Genomic DNA, 22,010 nt, shown 5'->3' with positions numbered 1-22,010 from the left:
TGTTGAAGGCGCCTTGAATATGTTTAAGGCACCTTCAATATGTTTAAGGCGCCTTTAATATGTTTAAGGCGCCTTCAAGGTTCCTGCTACAGTAATTTCAGCCTCTTTTGACTCCTTTTCTTCTTCGCTTTGGCTTCCGAAGCTCCGTTCTTTTAGGTGATTGCGGACAACCGAAAAAGGGCTCACCCGAACCCAATTCCCGGCCTTCTCCTCGAGCAGGCTTCCGTCCGGCTTCTCGTCCCTCGAATGCCGCGCACGTTCTTCTCGCTCCACCGGAGTACTCTTCCACAGCTCTCTCGCCCTTCGGACGTACCGAGCCCATCGGCTCCCTTCCCGTGCCGTCCTTCTCGCTAGCTGCGTCTTCCGCTCGACTTCCTGCGCTCCTAAGCTCCAGCACACTCAAACACAGGGATCAAACACAAAGCAGGACCTAACCAACTTGGTTGATCACATCAAAACTACCACGGGGTCCAACAATCTCCCCCTTTTTGATGTGCATCAACCCAAGTTCAAGTTAGGGAAAAAAATAGACATAAAGAGTAATTTTAAAGAAAAACTACTAAACTAACCAGTTAAGCATAACTTTTGCAATAAATAAAATTGCAACACATTTTCAAAAAAAATAGGTAAAATTTTAATTTTCCTAACTCCCCCTAAACTTGTACCTTTCTCTCCCCTTTGATCACAGCAAAAATGGGGTACCAATAAGAGAATACTAATCAAATTATTAAGGTAGAAAAAATTTTGAGCAAAAAATGAATTTTTAGAAAAAAAATTCTAAGTTAAATTGAATTTTCAGAAAAATTTTCTAAGCAAAAGTAAATTTTTAGAATTTAAAAAAAAAAAATTCTAAGTTAAACTTAATTTTTGATTGTTCCCAAAAAAAAATCTAAGTCAAATGAAGTTTAGGAAAAAAAATCTAAGTTAAACTTAATTTTCTAAGTTAATTTTTTTTTTTTTAGGAAAAAAGATTTCTAACAAAAAAAAATTTTAAGTTAGAATTTTCAAGAAAAAAAATTTTTTGTTTATATTTTTTTTAAAAAAAAATGTTTGATAAACTTTCAAAGCATTATTTAATTCTTGTTTAATGCTTTTTCAGAAAGTTAATTAAACATTTTCTTTCAATATTTTAGCTTCCAGGTCGTGGCGAGGCACTAGGCCTTCTTGGTTATTGGAGCAACAACCACTTCCTTAGACAAAGCTTCCATAAAGAATTTCAATGTTTAATTTTCTCACTGTAAGCTTTTAACTAAAAGAGAAATTTAAACCAGCAAAGATTTTGGAACCCAATAAAGGTTCCTTCCTACAGGATTAGTCAAAAACTTAGGGGGAATATAATTCTTAGGAATTTTCCTAAGTTGACCCTGATACTTCCTTATATACCAGTTTAATTTTCCATAAATTTTAAGTTTTGATTTTGGAAAAACATTTATCTTTAAGCATGCATCATATTTCAATTTTTCAATTTCCAATTTTAAATTCTCATTTTCTGATTTCAAATTATCATTTTCTTTTTCTATTTTATCTAATTCTTTAGAAAGAGCTTTAATAAATTTAAAAGATTGAGTCGAGGTTAGATTGCGTACCTTACTTACCTGATCTGGTGATGCTCCCCCTTCACTGCTACTCTCTTCTTCTGATGAATCTCCCCCTTCATTTATGCTCATGTCTGAGCTTGAGTCTTCTTCCGACTGATGGTTCGCCATTAGCGCTAACCCCGAGAATTCTTCGATGTCTGACTCAGAGGATGACGAATCTGACCAAGTAGCCTTCAGGTTCTTGTGCTTGGAGGATTCTGGTTTCTTGTATTTTGACTTTTCCCTTTCTTTCTCCTTTCTCTTTAGCTTTGGGCAGTCATCTTTGATGTGCCACTCTTCGTTGCAGTTGTAGCAGCGAACCGTCCTCTTTTTTCGATGATGCCTCTGCGATTTAAATTTATTAGTACTAAAAAACTTATTGAAACGTCTTACCAGTAGTGTCGCTTCGGATTCGTCGACCGAGGCTTCGGAGTCAGAACCGTTTACTTTTGCCTTTAGGGCAATGTTCTGACTGATTTTCTCTACTCCAGTGGACTCTGCAACTCGAGATTCGTGAAGTTCAAAAATCGAAAACAATTGTTCTAAAGTACTTACCTCGAGATCCTTAGAGATGTAGTACGCATCTACTAAGGAAGCCCAATCGGGAGTTCTCGGGAAGGCGTTGAGCGCGTACCGGATAGAGTCCCGGTTTGTTACCTCTTCTCCAAGATTGGTTAGTTGCATGATCAGCTCTTTGATCCTTGCTTGGAGTTGCGCTACCTTCTCGCCTTGGTTCATCCGGAGGTTCGCCAACTGGTTCCGGAGGATGTCGCGCCTCGCTAGCTTCGCTTCGGAGGTACCTTCGTGAAGCTCCAGGGATTTTTCCCAGAGATCTTTCGCGGAGCCGTAGCTTCCGATCCGATTTACCTCCTGAGGCGGCAGAACGCTGAGTAGGTGGAACTCAGTCTTTCCGTTGGCGACGAAATCTGCTTGCTCATTTTTCGTCCAGGTATTTTCCTCCTTATCTTTCGGAACTGCATAGCCATATTTCATTATTAAAAGAATATCAAATTCGGTTTTAAAAAATACCTCCATTTTGCGCTTTCATGTGGCGAAGTCTCCGTCGAACTTCGGGGGATGGATGTTCGCTCCGGCCATCGTCTTGATCGTAGTGCTTCAGTTGGCGGTTAGTCCTTATGAGGCGATCAGGCTCTGATACCAATTGTAGGTGCAATGGAGGTCGGCAAGAGGGGGGTGAATTGCTGTAAAAAATAAAATATACCCTCCTCGAACTTTCAACTCAATTAGTGCAATAGTAATAAAATAGTAAAGCAATAAAAACTAAATACAGAAAGACAGAGAATACCGGGAGTTAACCTGGTTACAACCAAGACGGTTGTTAATCCAGGGCGATAAAGAGCTCAGTAGAAAAATTCTCCTTCTCTGAAGGCGGAGAAACCTTTTATACTTTGGAAATTTAGAACTATTGTTAGGAATGGCTACACAATGATTGGTTGAGTTGTTGTGACTTTCCTAACTCCAGAGGCCTTTATATAGGTCTTATCCCGAGAGTCCAAGGCGCCTCCAACAAGGTTCAAGGCGCCTCCAGCTCGGTCAGCGGATAAAACTTTATCCGCAACGCAAACGGTCAAACTGACCTAGCTCAAGGCGCCTTAAACAAGCCTTTCAAGGCGCCTTCAATGTTGAAGGCGCCTTGAATATGTTTAAGGCGTCTTCAATATGTTTAAGGCGCCTTCAATATGTTTAAGGCGCCTTCAAGGTTCCTGCTATAGTAATTTCTGCTACAGTAATTTCAGCCTCTTTTACTCCTTTTCTTCTTCGCTTTGGCTTCCGAAGCTCCGTTCTTTTGGGTGATTGCGGCCAACCGAAATAGGGCTCACCTGAACCCAATTCCCGGCCTTCTCCTCGAGCAGGCTTCTCGTCCCTCGAACGCCGCGCACGTTTTTCTCGCTCCACCGGAGTACTCTTCCGCAGCTCTCTCGTCCTTCGGACGCACCGAGCCCGTCGGCTCCCTTCCCGTGTCGTCCTTCTCGCTAGCTGCGTCTTCCGCTCGACTTCCTGCGCTCCTAAGCTCCTGCACACTCAGACACAGGGATCAAACACAAAGCAGGACCTAACCAACTTGGTTGATCACATCAAAACTACCACTGGGTCCAACAGAAATCATATGCCACAACCTTAAAATAAAAGACTCAGTTCTTAGTAATTAATACTTATTGAACCACAGCGTCAAATTCTGTTTTGCTGGTTTGGGTCAACAAAAATCCAGTAATTCTTCTAAGTTTATCTTCTCATAAATCATGACTGCTATTAAAAATTCCTCCTAAACTACTGCAAGTTTGCTGTAACTACAACAATCATATCAACTATTCAAAGAGGATGTCCAAAGTTTCATTAATTATCATTTCATGGAAACCAGTGAAGGTGTCAACAAGATGACTGGAGGTATTCTCAGGACAACTAGAATAGCACATGGTCAAACTTTCCCATAAAGAAAGTAAAGATGGCATCTCATATTTTGAACACAAAAGGGTCAATAAGTAAAATCGGAAGAGATTGCTGAGATTTTTAATGGAAATAAATCCAAAATCATGGAAAAACTATGACCAAATTTGCAAGTCAACTTTTCATTGGAAACAAAAAAATAGACTTAAAAATTGTGATTTCTGAGAATGAAAAAACTAGTAAAAATGATGCCAAACACCTAACAAGCAGAGTCATAGCTTAGCATATAAGATTGAAACAAGCAGTTGTTGAGAAATTGAAGTATAGGTTGGATCTCCCTTCCAACATTACATTGTTGCTTCTTGTTTCATGTTTTCCAAAGAAAACGAACCTGTATTTACAGAGAGGCCGGAATATAGATAATAAGTTTATTAAAAGCAGGAAAATATATCAAGATTGGAATTCCAATTCAATAAGCCTGAAGAAATATCCAAGCTAAGAAATATTAGGGAAAAGCTATTTGCATACAGATTACAGATTATAGGTAGAATAGATTAGTTATCTCACATGATCCATTTTAAGATTCTTCAAATGATAGATCTGATAATCGAATGAAAAAAAGTTACACTAGAAAACAGAGAAAAGTAGGTTGAACCAACTTCAATCTGATTGTATATGCAAAAAATAGACTATTCCATGTGTCTATTCACATGCCACAAGACAATGAATGAAAACAGTTCTTGATTTTGGATTTGATCTCATACCTGTATACCACATATATCTCCCTGCTCACTGAATTATAAAGATTAAAAATGGATGATTTGGTTCATTCGAGACTACCAACCAATGACAACTTGATAAAACTCAGTGGTGGATACATGCACCACTGCCATACCTAGGCATTGTATGGCATGCTAAAAGTTCATCGATCAATGACTTATGGTTCATACAACCAACTGATGCTTGTAGCTTAACAAGATTTGATAAATCAGGTAGAAGGATATAATAGTGAATGTAAATCCAATTCAAAGGACATTCAGAGTAACATGGTTTATATATTATTAATGAAATGCATGATCTGCTATCTTTAACTAAATGCAAACTTTTTTCAACGCAGAAAGTCAAACCAGATTTCTCATGTTACAGCATTACTGAACAATATCTTCCACAAGGAATACACTTCGTCTGAATCTTTCAGCATTAGTTCAAACCCGCATTTATCCATCACAGCAGTCCATAATATCATTCATTTTCTATCTACTGACCAAGCAATCAATCAAAATTTCATCATCGTTCTAGCATACATGCATTCACATCAAAAAACAAAGAATAATTGAATTTGAAATTCAGATGAGCAACAAACAGTTACGGTCAGCAATCATGAGTATGTCTTTTCATGCTGGTATACAAATGCCAAGAACAAAATGAAATATAATGTTTTTGCAAGAGTGGAAAATATCATTCATGACAGCAGAATCAGTCTAACAATACGATAGGGTAGATACAATAGTGATATAACTCTTACGTGTTGATGACAGCAATGACAAAAGAACCACGGAAGGTAGTGGCAGACTGCAAAACATCAAGAAGAAAATTGAGAGCTCTATCTGCTTCAATTTCCAGAGCAGCTGGATTGAGAATTGAATTATTGATTGGCAAATGTGAAACATTAAATCTCATGAATTTCCCTGAGAAACAAATTGGAAGAATATCCCTACATCAGTTCCAAATTCCCTCATGACTTTTCAAGGAAGTAGAGAACTCAGAAAAGTTGGAAATGGATTGTACATGAAGGTTGTGATGAGTTAGAATTGTACCTTGAGTAGAAAATACTCCCCTATCCTCAGCAGGTGTAAAATACAAAATACAAGTTTCTATAAATTTTAGAGCAGGCACCTTGATTCCATTAGACCCAGGCTACAAGAAAAATATGACCAAGAAGCTCCAATCAAAAGAAATTCCAGTGGGTACTACCACACCGAGAGGAGAGAAGATGGGAAGAAAGAAAAAAAGGAAGATTGCAAGAGAATTAATTCCAAGTGTTAAATTTATTGGCACATTAGGCAATGTAACACAGATTCTTTATTGAAGTAGAATGAATTAAGTTTGATGAAAACCCACAAGATCTTAAAAATCCAGATGCTAGAAAACAAGTGCATCTAAATCTGCTTTTTTAAAAAAAAAACTGTCAATTATTAGGAGGGAACATGGACTATGATAATTCACAAGAATAGCTTAGGGGAGTTAAAAAATATAAGGATACCTCCATCAAAATTGCAGAGACTGACTCCATAAATTTAACCATCCAAGACCACAACTCTTCAAGCCATTGCTCAATTTTACCAGAACCATGTAACTGCAAAATAGTGAAACGGTATTAATGGCAAAAGTATGAATAACAAAAAGAAGACAAGAAACTAAGAAATTTATCATACATTGCAATCGAGCAGAGAACAGAAGATGAAAACTGGCAAAAGCCTTCATAATAATGGTAAATGATATTCTCAAATACACAAAAACATAAAAAATGAAACACAAACACTTTTACTATTGCATAATCAAATGTCGTGGAAGTATTATTCCAGCCTTATGTTAAAATTGACATCCTAAGCAGTATCATTCCATAAGTGCAAAAGAATCAGAAGTTAACAGGAGTATAGATACATTTTCTAGCAACATATTCCCATTTAAGTATCCAACACTATTAATGTCAACCTTCAACGTTGATGAAAAAAGTGAAGGTCCCTTTAGCTTCTAAACATAAAACTAAGCCAACAATCTCATGGACATTAGCATGTTTCTTCGCTGTAATTGTTCTAAAGCCAGGATATTACTAGGCATCACCAGCAACTCTTACATAGACTTCAACAGCAACACAAATAGTTAAGATGCACAGCTTATTGTTGTTGTGTTTTGTAAAAAGCATTAACTTTATGCAACTGAATGCATCTGGTCATTTGTTCCTGATAGCAAGGATTCACATAATTTTGCTACAAGATAGGTAGTAGCCATTCGTTTCTATGCTAGAGCAACATCTGTCATGGGCCAATAACCAAATTCCATAGACCAATCAGATGCTAGTGAGTAGATGTAAACCACACTTGCTAATTACTTTTTATTAACTTAAACAACCATGTATCTTACCCCATACTGAGTAGGATACAAACCTATACAACTTTGTACTAGAAAATGATTTAAGAAGCTGGAAACACTAGAATTTTATTAAAACCAACCAGAGTTCAATTTCATTCAATGCAGCATTAATTAGATTCCAACAATTGCAACCAAAAGCACAGAAGACACATAAAAAATTCAATAAATATCAAAAGATACACGTACTAGGGAAGAATGTTTATTGCATAAGCGTATGCTATATAGAGGTAAATGCAGTCAATACTAAAATATTAAAAAATATTTGAATTGATATTTAAAATATTTATCTCTTACAAAAACAACTTTTTACATTAACAATTACAAGTTAACAAACTACTAAATAAGGTAGCTTAGGATATTAACTCAATATTAGAATAAATGAAGAGAGTAAGATTTTTAATATGTAGATTGCATAGGCCATATGCAGCCACTAACTCGTTATGTTGTCCCCTTCAAAATCCGCTTACATGGCTACTTATGCAGTTCAAATAACGGCTTCTTAAAACCATCATAATTTTTATCTTGTAATTAATTTAGAACCATGATATTTTATCCTGTAATTATTGTTTTATCTTAAGAATAAGTATATATATTCCAGAATTGGTTTAAGTAAAAAAGTCCAACATTGGTTAACGAAGGAATTACAACACTAGATTATTGATGACACAATAAAACGGCCCATGGAAAATAACTGTGTTGTCGCAAACTGTTCAGTAACAACAATGTTTTTCAAAAACTAACCTACTGCTGGTTCAGCAATGCTGAAACTTCCATGTCCAAAAACAGTGACAATTATCATATGAAACTAGACAAACAAATCACTTTCTGTTTAAGCTCCAAATCTAGACAAAAGTAAGACAGCGATGAAACATATGATTATTAATTTGAGTATCCTTCTATGGTAATTCATCTAATTATGTTAATTGATAGCCTGACACTTAGCCCAGAAGCTCCAGCAATTAAGAAAAGAATCAAATCTGCACACTCACATTATATATATTCTAGATAATAAAATAAGAACACTTGATCTACTACCATGTTAAATTTGTTATGCAAAAAACCCTTTAGTATAATAATGAGAATAAGAACAAAAATTGGCACCAAAGCTAGTGGCTATGCTTAATAAGTTTTTTTTCCAACACATAATCACATTCAATTTAAAAACAAAAGTCACACCTGACAGGCTATATCTCATAGTAGGAGGTTGTAAATCAACACTTTCAAAAGATAATAATCTAGTAGAATTCTATGAAGAAATTCAACAATAGAGAAGGATCCTAGAAGCTAATAACAAAAAAAAAAAAAAACAGTCCGGTGCACAAAACTCCCGCTAATGCGAGCTCCCAGAGAGGGGTCTATTGTACGCAGTCTTACCTTGCTTTGCAAGAGGTTGTTTCCGACCTAGAAGCTAATCACAAATCATCAAAAACAGTTTCTTATGATTGAAGAAACAGAAAATAGTTTGAGAATGCAGTATATGTTATAATAAGAGCAGAAAGTTCTTTTATCGTTCTAAGAAAAGACAGCCCCAAATCATAGAGTCTGCACTAAGATCCGGAACCTGGTATGTTCTTGGCAAATTATGAGAATAAAACTTCAATTTTTCTATTCAATTTTTTGACAACATTCAGTAACAAAAGTAAAGCATAAGCAGTTCAAGTGATAAAACCCAAAAAAAACATAGATCAACAGAAAAAACTAATCAAGGAAAATACAACAACAATGTTTTTTTGTTGTTCAGTCAACAAATCTAGAGGACCTCAAATTTCTCTTGAATCTGAATTGCAAATTGCCTGAAGACATATATTTTATTTTGAGAGATTGAATTGCTGCAGTTCATCTTTCAAAAATTCAGAAAAATGCAAAACACTACATCAAATGCAACAAGATTTGGATGCACTGCAACGCCACTGATTTGAAGTGCAGACATGGTAGAGTTAAAATCAACCACCGTCCCTCTTTCTGTTATTCTTATGAATTTAAGTGTATTATGGTGAAGCTCACATTGAGTAGTATTGGGACAGTTTTTTATTATAACATGTTACACGACAAAATCAATGACATTATGAAGTTTTAACTGACATGTTAAGCAACGTACTCAAGTTGATGGAGGCACAGGTTCTTTTTATATTTGACTTTGTAGGTGTATCTGTCAGTTCCCAATCTAAATGACTGGAAGTATGAAAGACAATCAATATTACATGATTGTAATTGTCAGATAAGAAATTGCATACAGGATCATTTGCAGATGCACAATTTTCAATTGTTCCCTTTATGATGACTTACAATTAGCCATCATGAAAGAATGAAAAGGGAAAAGATTGACATGATAAACATCAGCTTTTATAGTGTTCAAATAATTTGGTGTAGAATGGGGCAGCCTGATGCACAAAGCTCTCACAAATGAGGGCCCCGAGGAAGAATCTATTGTATGCAACCTTACCCTGCATTGCAAGAGGTTGTTTCGGCGACTTGAACTCATGACCTCCAGGTCACACAACAGCAATTTTACTATTGCGCCAAAGCTCCCTTTCAAATACTTTGGTGTAGAATGAATATGGAAAAACACATCAACTAGCAAAAATATTAATAATAATATTGATATCATGGTTCCAAATAGCAGTCTATTCGGCTGATTAGCTAGAAAATGGAAGGAGACCAGTTGCTTACTGAATAAGCAGTCTCCTTTAAGCAACTGTTGAAGAAATCAGTCCAGGCAGTCCAAGTAATTTCATTCAAAAAAATATTTATTTTACTTCTTTATAGATTTTCTCCTCCTATAAAGGATTAGTTGTTATAAACATTCATAGCATGACACTTGTTATATTTTGATATTATAGCCTGATATTAGTTTAGCTTGCTTGATTATTTTGTTATATTGTTATTTGTTTCTTACATCATGTTAATATGAATTTGTAAATTTTATGTGTACACTTGTTATATTTGTTTCCTTGTTATTACGTGTTTTTTCATTAATATGTGAAATATAATGGGTCTTCTCATGTGTTCAATTACCAACTGCTCAGGTGTTTACTTTTCATTGTAAACTTGATTGAATTGATTAATACAATTTATTAAAAATAAATATAAAATAATAATTTAATGATGATCATCTAAGCTGCGCTATGCAACCGGCCAACTAACTTTTAAAACCTTGTTTGAAATAGGACAACATATCTTTAAATTTAACACAACTTGATTGTTAACCAATCTCTCTTGAGTCAAATTCCAAGGCAAACAATCTCATCACAAATGTTGTAGCAAACGCATATTGGAAGGAAGTATTAAATTAGAGCAAGCCTGTTAAACATTTAATAATCAAGTGTTATTACTATAACAATAAAGATGGTTCAAATTTTACATGAACAATCTCATAAGAATCTGCTAGTGTGTGTTCTACAAACAGCACCTGGAGTGCAATTTCTTCTAAAACAGCACCAAATAAAGCCGTCCCACAAGAAATTGACTGTTTAACAACAAACAAGTCTTGGTGTCTCAAAGTTGTCAACAAATTTGGCATCAGAGCAATTAACTTTTCCGACACCTTGGAACCTAGATCCTTCAACAACCTGCCATATTCAACTAAGTTGTTAGTAACTATAACACAAAAAAATGAAATGAGATTTCAAATAGTAAATTGTTATTCCTTCAAAACTTAACAATGAAATCATAGAAACTATATTAAGGTGGCTGTAAAAACCCTCTAGTTGCAGTGGCAACACATTCATTGGCTTGCAAATCCAGTAGCATAACTTGGCATGCTAAACAAACCACAGTGGTTTTCTCAACTTACACCAACTTCAATACCATGCAATCAATTAATTGGTTGGCAAACACCATGGAAAGTAGGAAAGTCTTCTTGCAACCAGTATAGCCTTGAAACCAGTGGCAGGGTCGATCAGAAATGTATAAGAGGCAGCAAGTTTTATGGCTTCAACCAATAAAATATAAAACATTAAGGCATGGTCAAGTGTGATTTGATTTAATTATGGCAACCCCATAAAACATACATGGAACAAGATTTGGTTTAACTAAGGTTCCATCAGCATACTATCACTTGAGCTGTTAATTTAAAATATATAAATAGCAATAGCCAGAGATTTATAAAAGATAGGTGTGGACTCCAATTAGTTGGAAGTCACGGTTTTATATTCTTGTTATTATACCTATGTATAAGATTCCCATAAAGACTGGAACTAGGAGAACCAATTCAGCAGGACTTTCCATGTAAGCTGCTTCCAAGACCTTGCCACAAAGTTCAACTCAAATAATTTATTTTTACTACAAAAATATAAAATTGTTCATAATTACTCTGTGATTATATAGAAAAAAAAACAGACATGTAAATTATAGAAAAATTGTTTAATACGTAAAATTCTTAAGTCGACATATTCAATATTCTCCCGTGATCAGCAACAAGGCACAATCAATTGGAAGTCGCATCTGTATATTTATCAGAACAAATGGATTTGAATTTCTCGCAGGTTATTTTAGGGAAAAACTTGGATTATTAGAGTAGGGATACACCAAATAGGTTATGAAAGAGTTCATAAGAACCCTAACACACAAAAAACGAATTTTTCCATCATAAAAATGAAATTTCGATCACAATTCTTGACGCCAAATAAATCATTGTATATTTATCAGAACAAATGGATTTGAACTTCTCGAAGGTTATTTTAGGGGAAAACTTAGATTATTACGGTAGGGAGACACCAAATAGGTAATGAAAGGGTTCATAAGAACCCTAACACAAAAGGGGGAAAAACAAATTTTTCCATCATGAAAATGAAATTTCGACCACAATTCTTGACGTTCTTTCACCAAATAAATCATTAATTTTCTGTTCCCAACCCCAAAACGATTCCAGACACTCACAGTTCAACATGAACAAAAATAAACATAAGGAGGGCGACATCTTACTCAAGAGCTCGAAGAGAGTCTCTGAAAACCGCAACATCGGATTTGGGCGAGGCATCCCGCCCGTCGGCTGAAACCCCAAAACCTTCCGCCATCCCACCACCGTCTTCGGTGAACACGCGCCGAGCCTCTAGATGGAACCCTAAAATGGTTCCAACGATGGGAGGGGACGCGCAGAAGCTCAGCTGCCGCTGCGACGGGCAGCTTCTAGGGTTGAGCCACGTAAATCGATGTCAAGGGTGTGTTCGGCTTAGGCCCACGGATGAAGAGGGGCGAGCGAGGGAGGAACAGACCGCGTGCGGTGGCGCGTGGCGGAGGAATAGACGAAGAAAGGGACTGCCTTTGGATAAGGTACCTAAAGAATTAAGTTATATAAAAAATATATTTTTAAAATGAATTAGGTTGACAAATAGGTTAATTTATGTCTATCCATTCACATACCAACAAAAATCAAAGGATATAAATTATCTAAATACATTCTTACAAAAAAAACAATGCTCATCAAATATTTTATTTTTAAACATAAAAACAATAAAGACATTATTAATACAATATATAAGTATCTTGAATTAATTTTAACATGATCAATTAAGTCAAGTAATTAAATTTTATTATGTTTGATATTTTATGTCTAAGTATGTAGAACACAGGAAGTCTAGTGAAAAACATGATTAACGAGAAGGATGACAAGAAAAGAGAGTCAAGAGCTCGGTGCATCCGAAAAATAAGGTGTTATGGAAGAGTTGTAGTGTTCGAAACTATTTATTTAATTAAGGAGAGTTATTAGATTAAATTATAATTTAATTAGAATCTGAATTTATTTAATTAAGAGGATTTATTAGATTAATTATAATTTAATTAAGAATATTTATTGGATTAATTATAATTGTTCATTTGATTTTATTAAGAATTTATTTACATAAATAGACCTAGTTAATTAAGTTAGCCTACAATTAGTAAATTTGGATTAATAATTATATTAAGAAAATAGTAAGATACAAATATATAAAAACTTAGTGTTTATATAATTTATGTGTATAAATTATCCATCTAATCAATATGAATATGAAATATAATTAATATTATATATATATATATATAAAAGTTATAAGTATAAATTTAATATCACGTGTGTATGATAATTAAGAAATTATAATATGTGAGTTATAAATGTATAAAACTTAATATATATGAATTAAAGGACTTAGTATTTATAAATTTTTAGAGATTATTCATCTAATTAATATAAAAATAAAATATAAATAATATATTACATAATATAAAATATATAATATAAATTTCAAAACATAAATAGAATTAAATAAGGAAAATATAAGATTAATATATGACTAAGTAAAATATATATGGAATTATATGACTAACTCCACCTTGTTTTCTTGTTTCTGCCGGCCCTAAGCCCTCAACTCATCCAATTCCATCGGTTTTAAAGCTCCAAGAGAAGATAACTAAAGGAGGGGTTGATAGCTAAGATTTAAAGGCATGTTCCTTAACTTGTAATGCTTTAGATTAACTTATATGTCTTGTGAATTTCGGGTACCATAGATTGAGTTGTGATCATTAAGTTTAAGTTCTTTCCTTAAAGCTCTTAAAGGTTTGTTTAAATGGAGGATTTCAGATTTTATAGTTTCCTAGGTTCTTTTCAATTTTAAGAAGTTGATGTCATGATTTAGGTTCCTTCTTCATCTCTATTTGGAAATTAGAAAATTGTTTATGCTTCTAATGGATTTTAGGACTTGTAAGTTTCAGATGTTTATAGAACCTTATGTTCTTTTGTGTTTTTAAGAAAATGATACCATGATTTAAGTTCCTTCCTCACCTCTACATGGAAGTTAGAGAACTATTTATGTTCCCATTATATTTTGAACTTGTAGGTTTCAGATCTATAAGGGTAGTTCTAAAATTCTATTTTAGAAGTTATATAATTTGATGTTGCACCTCATGTTTGTTCTATGCTTCTAGTGGGTTTCTTTAGAAGATAGAAAATCGTATGATACTCAACTCGAATTGTAAAACTTGAAAATTTCATATTTATAGGAGTAGATTAAAATTCTGTTGTTTCACTACAATTTGGGCTATACTTTTAGTTGTTTTCCCTTAAAAGATAGGAAACTTTTCCGTGCTTAATTCAACTTACAAAATTAGTAAATTTCATATTCATAAAGGTAGGTTTGGATTCTACTTTTAGGAGTTATGTATATGGATGTTGCATTACAATTTGTTCCATGCTTCTAGTTGTTTTCCTTTAGAAGATATAAGATCATTTGATACTTAATTCAAATTATAAAGCTTGGGTGTTTCATATTTATCCGGGGGGGGGGGGGGGGTTAACCACTGTTTTTAGGAGCTATTTATTTGGATGATGTACAAAAATTTGCCTCATGTTTTGCTATCGGTTTACCCTAAGAAGTTGAGGATCTTTTCATGAATTTGTAGGCCTAGTAAGTTGCGGATTCTATAGGTTTGGTTTTAATCACTATTTTTAAGAGTTTATTCATCATGATGTTGCCCTATAATTGTTTCATGTTCTTTGATTTGTTTTCCATTAGAAACTAGAGATCTTTGCATGCTCAAATTATGTTATAGATCTTACAAGTTTCGGATATGATAGGAGTAATTTTAAATCCTATTTTAAAGGTTTGTTCATCATGGTTGCTCTACCATTGTTTCATGTTTTTTTCTCATATTATGTTTTATTTTAGTTCCTCATGTTCATATATGTTTAGGCACCCTAAATAAGTTTCAGTTTTTGATTTGTAAGTATATGTTAAGAAAATGATATCATATTAGCTCCTAGAGCTTTTAGGTTTTGGAATTTGCTTAGTATGCTTATGCTTACCTTTGCTTCACATCATGATAGTTTAGTAGGCTATAGGTATGATATGAACTTGCATGCTTACATTTAGATTTATGATTATGTCATGTCTAAGTTACTATGCATGCTCATGCTATGTTGATATACAAGTCTATGCTTAAGCTTATGTTATGAATTTGTACGCAAGTTTATGTTCATGTTCTTCGCATATATGATTATGATACCTTAAAGTAATAATGATAATGATAAAGATTTAATAAGGATACTGTGAGGGAAAACACCCTAAAGGGACTCTATTTACAAGACAAGGCCCCAGCGGGAGCCTAATATCAGGTAGGTTGATTGTAAAAAAGTGATAATGATAATGATAAAGATTAAATGAGGATGTCGTGAGGGAAAAGACCCCAGAGGAACCCTGTTTACGGGACAAGGTCCTATAGGAAGCCCAATACCGGATAAGTTGACTGTGATAAAATGATTATATGATAATTATTTATGGGAATGCTATGAGGGAGAAGACCCCAAAGGGACCTCGTTTATGGGTCAAGGCCCCAGAGGGAGCCCAACACCATATTTTCATAGGCCACAACCCAGTGACAAAAGGGTTGCTAGAGACCCCGCTAACTATATATAGGCCAAGACACAGTAACGGGAAAGTGGTTGATGATGTCCCGCCGCGCTGATACCATGTTTTTACAGTTGAGATTGATCAATCGACCATATGATGATAGCTAGTTACTTTTAATAATCCTTACCTTAAAAAGATTTATGTTTATGCTTATGTACATGCTCATAATTATGTTATGCTTATATACATGCTCATGATTATGTCTATTCGTATGTTTATGTTTATGCTTATGTTATGCTCCTGTACATGCTCATGATTATGTTGTTCGTATACTTATGTTTATGTTTATGTTTATGTTTACGTTATACTGATGTACATGCTCATGATTATGTTGTTCGTATACTTATATTTATGTTTATGTTTACGTTATACTGATGTACATGCTCATGATTATGTTGTTCGTATACTTATGTTTATATTTACGTTATGCTGATGATTATGCTCATGATTATGTCTATTCGTATGCTTATATTTATACCCTCATGCTTATGTCGATGCCTATACGTATACTCGTGGTATGTTAGTAGGAAGGTCCCTAGTTACCTAAAACATGGTTTCCCTTAGTACATTAGATTATAGGCGATAATTGTTGCATGTCATGATTTTGAATATGTTGAGTCTCTCGACTCATAGACTTTAACCTTTCTTTTTTATACAATGGAACAAATGAGACAGGAGACGTTGACCAGTGAGTCAGCTCGAAACAATGGCAGTACAACTCGAAGACCTTCCAGATTAATTTCCGCATTTAGCTATATTATTTTTCAAACCATCTATGTAATTTTATTTGAACAAAGAAACCATTATGGAAGCATAAGCAAGTGACGTCCGCAATTACATTTATGAATTGACAAAAAAATAAAGGAAAAAACCAGGGACATTGCAAGAGTATATCTGTAGATGAGAAGGGTGTGTGCGAAGTTCGAGGGATAAGAAGCTGAGGAGGAAGCCTACTTAAAGAGAAGTCAGAGTTGAGTTCAGGTGAGCTCAACTCTAGATGACCAAAGCATCACCCAAAAGGAAGAATGAAAAAGAGTTAACCTTTCTTGAATGCTAACTGCTCAAGCTGACTAGTGGAAGGCACCCTCAAGAAGATGGAAGATGCCCTCGCGCCTTCATAGAAGGCACCCTCAAACATATTGAAGGTGCCCTTGCACTATCATGGGAGGCACCCTCAAGTTGGTTGGAGACGCCTCCAATAGCCGTTGAGAGTGGATAAAGTCTTATCGCTAGATGATAAGCTCTATCCAGAGAAGGCACCTTGGACCTCCTTAGACGCACCTCCAAGTGACGAACATCAATAGATACTTCATCCCAAGAGGTTATAAAAAGTCCCCTTGTGCTAGGAATTAAAACACAACTTGAATAACAACTTATGTATTCAATTTATAGTAAATTTCTGAGTTATTAAAGAGTGTAATAGACTTTTCCGCCTTTAACATAGGAAGTTCTTTTTTAGTGGAACTTTGTAATATTCTTGGATTAACAACCATCTAAGTTATAATCAAGTAAAAATCCTATCCTTTTACTTACTGTTTTTATAAGTTGTTATTTCTTATAATGTTAATTGTTTATCCTTAACTAACTTATATTCTTGCTAAGTTCCAAGCAAGAGAAAATTCTAACTCTGGTTTCAGGGCTATTTACCCCTCTCTAACCGGTCTAACATGGACCTACAATTGGTATAAGAGTCCAACCACCTCAGAAGGACTAATCGTCGATTGAAGAAATAAGACGATGGCTGATTCAAGCATTCATCCATTAAAGTTCGAGGGAGATTTCATGATGTGGAAAAAGTGAATGGAGGTATTTTTTAAAATAGACTTTGTGTTGATACCCTGTGGTAGTTTTGACGTGATCAACTAAGTCAGGTTAGGTCCTGTTGGTGTTTAACCCTATGTCTATGTGTGCAGGAGCTTAGGAGCACAAGAAGTCGAGCGGAAGACGCAGTTAGCGAAAATGATGGCACGGGAGAGAACCAACGGGCTCGGTACGTCTGAGGGAGGAAAGACTGCAGAAGAGTACATCGGCGGACGAGAAAGACGTGCTGACATTCCGAGGGACGAGAAGACGGAGCGGAAGCCACCTTAAGGAGAATACCAGAAATTGGGTTTAGGTGAGCCATATTTCGGTTAGCCGACATCACCTAGGTGATCGAAGCAGCAGGAGAGCAAAAGAAGGCTGAAAATGCTGCTGGAGGTGCCTTCAAAGGGAGTTGAAGGCGCCTCCAAGGCGCCTCCTCACCTTCAGTGTGGAAGGCGCCTTCCATGGCTTCCTTCGCATTGTTCATCAAAGACGCTTTCCAGCCCTATGGAAGACGCCTTCAACCAGGCTGATTTTAGCTATTGCTAAAAGATAAAACTTTATCCTTTGGCACCTCACTGGAGGCGCCTTCCAGTCGTATGGAAGGAGTCTTTAAGCCACGGATAAGATTTTTCAAAGGCTATAAAAAGACCTCTGGACCTAGTAAATAGGTAACAACTGCTGTTTTCATTTCCTATATACTTTCTGAGCTTCCAACGAGTATAAGAGGCTTCTCCGCCTTCAAAGAATAAGAAGCACATGAGATGACCGGATCAAGCATCTACCCACCGAAGTTCGAGGAGGATTTCGCCAACTAGAAGAAGAAGATGGAGGTATTTTTCAAAATTTATTTCGATTTGCTTTTAATAATGGAATTTTGTTTTGTAGCACTCGAAGGTAAAGAAAAATAACACTGGACTAAAAAGGAGCAGGCCGATTTCGTGGCAAACGACAAAATAGAGTTCTATCTGCTAAGCATTTTACCACCACAAGAAGTCAACCGGATTGGAGCCTACGAGTCTACAAAAGAATTCTTGGAGAAATTCTTGGAACTACACAAAGGAACCTCGGAGATGAAACTCGTGAGACGGAATCTTCTCAGAAACCAGATCAGCAACATCAAATTGGAAGAAGGCGAAATCGTTGCACACCTTCACTCAAGGATCAAGGAACTCATCATTGGACTCACGAATCTCGGAGAAAAGGTAAGTAACCAAGATTCGCTAAGGAACCTCTTAATGCATTCCCTAGAAATATTGAATGGGCATCATTAGTACATGCTTATTATATATCTAAGGATCTAGATTCAACTACTTTAGAAGAATTTTTTTCAACTTTTGAAGTCCATGAAACGAGATGTGCAGGTCCGAAGAAGGAGCATAACATTGCCTTAAAGGAAAAGACGGACGAATAAGATTCAGAATCTTCTCTCGATAATAATGAAACAACACTGATGGTACGTAAATTTTAAAAAGTCATTTAAAACTAAAAGATTTAATCAAGTACAAGGTAGAAAAAGAAGGATAAGATACTACCACTGCAATGAAGAAGGATATGTGAAAGATAACTGCCCTAAATTGAAAAACAAAGACAAGTGCAAGAACAAGAAGCCGACCCAAGCGAACAAGTACAAGAATATGAAGGCGACATTGGATGAAACATCGTCCGAATCAAAAATTGAAGTCATCGTCGGACTTGCGCTAGTAGCAAGTCACCAAGAAGAAGGAGATGAAGCAAGCTCGTACGAAATGAGCACCGAAAGCATCGATGAAGGGGGAGCGACATCAGAAGAAAGCAGTACTTCAAGGGGAGCTTCGGATGACGGGATCGACAAGGTAAGTCAAGTACGATCTCTTCCTCCTGACAAATTATTTCAATTTATTAAATTATTAACAAACAATTATTGTAAATTAGAAAAAGAAGTTAATGAAATAAAATCAATACTAGCTAAATCTTGTCGATTAAAGGCGTTGATAAAGTCAAAATTGAGAATAAAAAATTACAAAAAGAGATAGAAACTTTGAAAAATCACACATGCTCAAATATTTAACATATTAGAAAATATAGTGGATTGAATTAGTACCTTAAATATCATAAGGGGTAAATTAGAAAAATTTCAAAGAAATACGTACCTAAGAGATTCCTAGTTAACCTAGTTGGAAGGAATCTATTTTGGATTTCAAAATCATATTTGGATTGAATGTTTTTTTTTTTACTTTCAGAGTAAATTAAATATTAAATTTCTTTAAGAGGTGTTTGTCTAGAAAGTGGTTGTTGTTCTAATATCCAATAAGGCATAGTGTCTCGCCACAGCCTGGAAGTCAATTATTGAAATAAATATTTAATTGACTAACTGTTAAGCATTTAAATGTTATAAAAAATATCTTAATTTTCTGTTAAAAATTAATTAAATATATTTTTTAATTAATTCTTATCTTTTTAGTAGTTGAAAATTTTTTATTTTCTTTTTACTCTTAGACTTTTAAAAGTACCCCATTTTTAATGTGATATAAAAGGGGGAGTAGTAAGCAATTAAGTCTAGGGGGAGAGTAGTACAACAAGTTACAAATTACAATTTTTGTACTTATAATTTTTTTTTAAAAAAATATTTTTATAATTGTTTTTTATTTGTGGTTTACCCTAACTTAACTTGAGTTTGATCACATCAAAAAGGAGGAGATTATTGGTACCGCGTGATAGCTTTGATGTGATCAACTAAGTCAGGTTAGGTCATGTTGGTGTTTAACCTTGTGTCTAAGTGTACAGGAGCTTAGGAGTATAGGAAGTCGAGTGGAAGATGCGGCTAGAGAGAATGATGGCACAGGAGAGAGCTGACGGGCTCGGCGCATCTGAGGGACAAAATTACTGCGAAAGAGTATACCGGTGGACGAGAAGGATCTGAAGCGGAAGTCTGCTCGAGGAGAAGGCCGAAACTTGGGTTTGGGTGAGCCTTATTTTGGTTGGCCGACATCACCCAGACGATCGGAGCAACATGAGAACAAAAGAAGGCTGAAAATACTACTGGAGGCGCCTTCAAAGGGAGTTGAAGGTGCCTCAAAGGCGCCTCCGCGCGCCTCTGCACCTTCACTGTGGAAGGCACCTTCGATGAACAGTACGAAGGCGCCTGCCAACCCTATGAAAGGCTCATTCGACTAAGCTGATTTTAGTCGTTGCTAAGGGATACAATTTTATCCTTTGGCGGCTCACTGAGGCGCCTTCTAGCCATATGGAAGGCGCCTTCAAGCCACAGATAAGATTTTCCATGGGCTATAAAAAGACCCTTAGATGTAGAAAATAGGTAACAACTGTTGTATATAGGATCGAAAAGCGCTAGAGAGGGGGAGGTGAATAGCGCTCGTGGCTAATTCATTCGTTTCAAAAAACTTTAAGTAAATACGTAGCGGAAAAGTAAAGACATAGAAGCAATGCTAACACTTTTAGTTACTTGGTTCGAAGCCTGTGTCGACTCCTACTCCAATGCCCGCAATCGTTGATCGCTTTTGGTGGACAATCATTATAAGCTCGAGAATCTTTACAAGATTAATTACAAGTATATAATTTAAGTGTAGAAAAAATATACCAACAACTAAGAATGAGAAAATCCAGACTTCATGTTGTCAGAGCAGTGCTACAGCTTCTTCAGATCGTTTTATTATCAACACACAGAAGAAGTATTGCGAGTATGAGTTATATTTTGGCATCTGCTCGGACCAGCCTTATATAAGCTGTTGAGAGAGCCTCCTACCTCCATAGGAGGCGCCTCCAATCCTGAGTCAGCCGCATTGATAAGCTCCATGGAGTTCGCTGCTTATCCACTCAAAGGCGCCTCCAAGCTCCATGGAGGGTGCATTCCATCTAGCGTTTGAGGCGCCTCCCATCTCTTGGAAGGCGCCTTCACTCCTTGATGCGAGGCTTTCATCCAGGGCACCCGAGGCGCCTCCAAGCTCCATAGAGGGCGCCTCGGATACTGTTCATCCGAGGCTTCCTTTGGGCAACTTCATTCATGCAAGGCATATTAGTCCACAAACAAAGTATACCCTGCAAAACCAAGTTAGCACAATAATATAAGATAAATATAAGTACTTGACAGTCATCGGACTGTCCGGTTCTGATTTCGGATTTCCTCCAGAAATCCTAGGTCGAACCGACGCCTACTGTTCCCTCGCCGGGGAACGCGTCCTCACCTACTCCTCTCAGGAGAGTTTACCTGCTGCTAGATCGATCCTCCAGACCGATTGGACTTTTATTCAGCGTCCGAAGCTTCCGGTCTTCATGCTGGACGTCTGTTCCATGACCTGTCCAAACTTCCACCCAGTTCACGACACCAGAATTTCAACCTAGAGTCCCCGACTCTAGGATGTTTGCCCGAAGCGTTCGACCCGCCAAGACTTTCCGCCTAGGGTTACCACCCCCTAGGACCTAGGGTTACCACCCCCCTAGGACCTAGGGTTACCACCCCCTAGGGTTTTCCACCCACCTAACTACAGCTAGGGCTTTTGCCTAAGAACCCTTAGGACTTTCCTGCAATCTCATTCAAACTTGTTAGACCACAAATAACCTTAACTTTGAACCCTTTGTCATTATCAAAACTCAGGTTCAATCGTTGGATGCTTCCCGCACCAACACTGTATCCATTTCCTAGATACTTTTTGAGCTTCCAATGAGTGCAAGAGGCTTCTCTGCCTTCAAA

General features: G+C 36.1%; 1 protein-coding gene across 10 annotated transcripts in view; it reads right to left on the bottom strand.

Moving 5' to 3' along the window:
• LOC122042416 overlaps window positions 1-12,398 on the bottom strand; it is a 64,551-nt gene extending 52,153 nt beyond the window's left edge. For 8 of the 10 annotated variants that reach the window (XR_006129213.1, XR_006129214.1, XR_006129215.1 and 5 more), the window contains exons 1-5: window positions 12,060-12,398; window positions 10,546-10,705; window positions 6,247-6,339; window positions 5,801-5,900; window positions 5,509-5,671 (exon numbers count right to left, since the gene is read on the bottom strand). Coding sequence is in view for 5 of the 10 variants with exons in the window: in XM_042602529.1 (XP_042458463.1) it covers window positions 5,509-5,671; window positions 5,801-5,900; window positions 6,247-6,339; window positions 10,546-10,705; window positions 12,060-12,151 (608 nt within the window). In the remaining 5 variants the exon portion in view is untranslated. Of the gene's footprint in view, window positions 1-5,508; window positions 5,672-5,800; window positions 5,901-6,246; window positions 6,340-10,545; window positions 10,706-11,302; window positions 11,382-12,059 lie in introns of all 10 variants that reach the window. The other 2 variants (XM_042602532.1, XM_042602533.1) reach the window with 2 other exon arrangements.
• Between the last annotated feature and the right edge of the window lie 9,612 nt (window positions 12,399-22,010).

This window comes from Zingiber officinale, chromosome 2A (assembly GCF_018446385.1).
Source record: "Zingiber officinale cultivar Zhangliang chromosome 2A, Zo_v1.1, whole genome shotgun sequence".
In the NCBI taxonomy this organism is placed as follows: domain Eukaryota; kingdom Viridiplantae; phylum Streptophyta; class Magnoliopsida; order Zingiberales; family Zingiberaceae; genus Zingiber; species Zingiber officinale.
The sequence above is the reverse complement of the archived record's forward strand: the minus strand, read 5'-3'. Positions and strand labels throughout refer to the sequence as shown.